The sequence below is a fragment of the Hydractinia symbiolongicarpus genome, chromosome 8, assembly GCF_029227915.1.
Source record: "Hydractinia symbiolongicarpus strain clone_291-10 chromosome 8, HSymV2.1, whole genome shotgun sequence".
In the NCBI taxonomy this organism is placed as follows: domain Eukaryota; kingdom Metazoa; phylum Cnidaria; class Hydrozoa; order Anthoathecata; family Hydractiniidae; genus Hydractinia; species Hydractinia symbiolongicarpus.
In genome coordinates, this window is record NC_079882.1 from 3,467,585 (window position 1) to 3,471,934 (window position 4,350).

General features: G+C 32.8%; 1 protein-coding gene across 1 annotated transcript; it reads left to right on the plus strand.

Moving 5' to 3' along the window:
* On the plus strand, nucleotides 1-3,277 carry LOC130655149 (acid-sensing ion channel 4-A-like). Its single transcript, XM_057457855.1, has one exon. The coding sequence runs from the start codon at nucleotides 296-298 to the stop codon at nucleotides 1,775-1,777; it is 1,482 nt and encodes a 493-aa protein (XP_057313838.1). The 5' UTR covers nucleotides 1-295; the 3' UTR covers nucleotides 1,778-3,277.
* Nucleotides 3,278-4,350: the final 1,073 nt, after the last annotated feature.

The following is a 4,350-nucleotide window of genomic DNA, read 5'->3' on the forward strand; positions in this document are numbered from 1 at the left end:
TCCCCATTCCCACGTTCTTCTTCCGTTACCAGTTCTTTTTGTTTTCAAATCACAGATATAAATAATTAAGTTAAACAATAAAATAAATGTTAGTCATAATTCTTCAGAAAAAATGAAGTATTAAGAAAAAAATTATATTTGATAGTGAGTATATTTTTTACTTGCAATATAAATACGATCCTGTGTTTAAATATTCATGAAAGTAATGCTGAAATGTTGTTGTAAGTCTCGTATAGTATTTATTGTAAGCCATAGAAACCGTCAGAAATTTTATTTTTTAAGTACATTATCTTAGATGTTAAAACGAAAAGTAAAAACAAACTTCAACATGTCAAAATTGACAGTTGTGAAAGTAGCACCTATTGATGGCTCAATGGAGCAGAACAATAAAAACATTGAAAGGATGGATTCTTCACCTACAAAAAGTCAAGATGATGTAACTAGAAAGTCGATTTTTACCGAATTTGCTGAAACCACCACTGCTCATGGCTTCTCTAATATAGTGCTAACAGGTGCGCTTTCAATCAAGATCATTTGGATTTTTGTCATTATTGGATGTCAGACTTGTTTATTGTTTCAAGTCATTCCTCTTGTTACTACGTACTTAAACAAACCAGTCAGTCAAACTTTAACAATGAAACAATTTGAGAATCTCACCTTTCCAGTCGTCACCATTTGCAACTCAAATATGGTCAAGTGGTCAATGTATGATAATTTTGTCTTTGATGCTAACAAATCTACTTTTCCTGAATACAATTATTCTGAGACTGAAATGGAGACGGACTCGGAATTCTTAGAAAAAGCCATTAAGGATGATACATTTCGTAAGGAAATGGCTATTCTTGCTTTATCTGAAGGCGAAGGAATATCTAAATATGGCCACACTTTTGATGATTTGGTAATGGAATGCAAATGGAAAAAAATTTACAATTGCAACAAAAGAAAATTCTGGCGTCACTTTTGGCACTGGCGACATGGGAATTGTTTTTCTTTCAACACTGGTAATATATCACGACAAGTAACTAAAGCCGGTGCCTATGAAGGACTTTCTCTGAAGATAAATTTGCAGGAAGATGAATTTCTTAGCAACACGGAATCTGCTGGATTAATCCTCCACGTGGGAGAAAAAGGTAGATACATTGACTTAGAGTCAGAGGGATATAATATTTCTCCTGGTTCCGTGTACTCTGCTATAATTCACCAAACGCAAACGCGAAGAGTCGATCCATTTAACAACTTAAGCTGTATACCTCATTATAGCATGAATCTAGGTGAATTTCCGAATGGCATACGCGATGTTGATAAATATTCTACTGAGTTGTGCTTTAAAGTTTGTGCGTCAAAAGAAATGATAAGACAGTGTAATTGTACAAGTTATACCGTCCCTTCTCTTTCCAGCTTAAATATTTGTAATAGCTCGCACGAGACTCAATGCGCCATTGAGATTCAAAAAGCCGTGACTAATAAATCCATGACATGCGCTAAAGACTGCAGGTTACCATGTGAACATATGTCTTTTACACTTGACATCACTGGAAGCCGTTACTCGAAACGGGTTATTCATAAAGCGGACACGTTGAGCATAAATATGAACTTTAACAAATTTGAATTGTTCGTTGTAGAAGAAAATGTGCCTTATAAAATTGAGAATTTACTTTCAGATATCGGAGGTCAGCTCGGCTTATGGTCAGGATTTTCTGTTATTACATGTGTTGAGGTTATATTTCTTTTTGTTCATGCATTCGACGCGTTCATGAAAAAGTGCGGGTTGTATTAAAGAAAAGAATAAAAACGAGGAAGCAAATAAATAAATTACTTACAGCTAAAACTAAATAACAACCGCTACTACGAATCACCTGGTACGAACAGATTGAAGGAACTGCTAATTTGTGCATCATTATGTTGAAAAATTGTAAATAAAATATTGATGATAGTGTATAGATAATTTATTTTGATGCAGTGTACAGAACACGCATACAGCAATTAAACACGTATACCTTTTTTTGTTGTGATTGATTAGTGTTCCACGATTTTTAATGTGTACTTTCTTGTTACTGAGAATATTTCTGTTAACTCGTAAAGACGCATGTAGTTGCACCTAATATAATGACGAGAATGAGGAATTGTTTTTTTATTTTATTCCTTCTATTATCCGGTTGATTATCAAGTGGCGTCTCTTTATGCGAAATCTTGGATCAGGCGATCGTTAAAGACCGTACAAAGAATATGAACATAAATGTTCGACTTTTCCTAATTTGTTAAAGAGTTTGTTATCGCAAGAAATTATTTTGATTCTTTAGCTGGTTGTACTTATATCTCGAAAGTAGCCAATACTGTCCATAAAGTTACTTTTTTCTAAATATTTTTGTCAATGCTGGGTATATGCTTTAACGTTACATAAAACAAAACATTTTCGACATTCTGGCAGGTGAATTATCAAATGTTTTCTCTGGTGTGCCAAATCCAACTATGGCAGTACTTTTACGCCCATAACATACGCCCCTCCACTTTTATTTCTTTGTTGATGGTTCTGCTTTTTTAATTTACGATTATTGGTTTCCAAATAGGAGATTTTTTAATTCAGCTCAGGTATTTTTTTTTTCTAAATGCTCCTTTTTTTGGAATATTATTATTTTTTAAATTGACAGAAAGCACCAATTATTCAGCACTACGCATTCAGTAGGTTGCAAAATTTGCCAGACATGCAGACCAGCTAAACTGCGTATAAAATTTACTAGATCGCACTTTATAACCTGTACCCATTACAAAGGAGTGTACATAAGGCCAAAAATCAAGATATTTGCTATGTAGGTGTAGCTGACATCAGGGACAACCAGCACCTAAGTCATTTGAACTTTGAAATTTTTGTTGTGACCTCGGATGAAGTGATGACATACTTTTTGATTGAATAAGTTGTAAAAATATTTTGAGGTGATATGATTTTTTACTATTACGAAGCGTTGTTAGTTTTCTTTGTTTTTATATTTTGCAGACCTCCACCTCCTTCTGAGTTGAAATGTATATCACATCACTTATTTATATCAGGCTGTGGTTACGTGGGACGTCATTCCAAGACATGTAATGTGGAGCTATCAATCAATCAAGCAGAAATAATGGCAAATCGATTAAGTCGGAATATCATTTAATGACACTGGAAGCACTTTTCATTCGGGGAAAAAAGCCTAAAATAAACACAAAGGACGAGTTTAAAAACCGTGAATTAGTAATAAAAGTTTAATTATGACTTATCCCTCATGGGAGTTTTAATCATTTAATACCTTTTTACTTGTGTATAGTGTATGAGATGTTGATATGTGATGTGAATACTTTTTATTTAGCAGTTTTACTGTTTATATAATTTTACTTATGGCCTGATGATGAATACTTCGAAATATATTGCTAAAATAAATATATTACATTGTTTTCTTGCAAAAATTGCACAATGTTTTTACGAAATAAATATTGAACAGCTTACCACTGTGATATATTATCTCAAAACTTTTAATACTAATTACAAGGCAGTAAACATGAACTTTAGTAAAAATTTAAATATCGACTTGAGATTTCGTAAATTAAGCCAAAAAATAGTTCCATTGTCATCATACTTTCTGAGTTCTAGTATTTAGCCCTTCTTTGAGACGCTGATAAGATGTTTTTGACACCATATTAATTTGGACTAAGATACAGGTTAAGAAAATATTAAAAGCAATTCTAATCTTATAGATTCAACCTAAAATTATGCTAGTCAGTTATGTAAGTAAACGAAAAATCTATTTGCAAGAAATATCTTTTTGCTGATATCTTTTTGTGATCGGATGCTCTTATGATGCGAACACTGAATTTATCTGTACAATTGGTTTAGCATCTTAAATATTTTCTAAGCCAAATGATAACAATAAACATATGTATGTATATATTTAGTATGTATAAAAAAAACGCATTTCTTAAACAGCAGCAGAACTTTGATGAGCACTAAAAGGTGCAATTTTGTGGAGCTTAATTTTGACTCAAAATCCCCAAATAATTCCTCATTCCAACAAGGAAGAGATTTTGTTGATACATTCTTCAAACTTGAAGTAGCATCCCGATTTATTTTCATGTTATTCGGTATTTTTCCATGTATATTTCACGCAACGAAAATGGATATGGAAATAGGACTAACCCTAACACTCATGAAAGTGTCAACAAAACATGTGTCAATAAGACAATGCCATTGATAAACAGAAAGAACAAAAAAGACATCGTGATGCCACCAGGTGATAATGAATTACACATACTAGACTGACTTACACCAGTACTGGCTCAAACAGTGAGTGTTTATGATCGACCTGGAGTACCTAATGTTTATAA

Excerpts from the sequence above, each read along its gene's own strand:
- LOC130655149 (XM_057457855.1), top strand. The coding sequence starts at position 296 with ATGTTAAAACGAAAAGTAAAAACAAACTTCAACATGTCAAAATTGACA.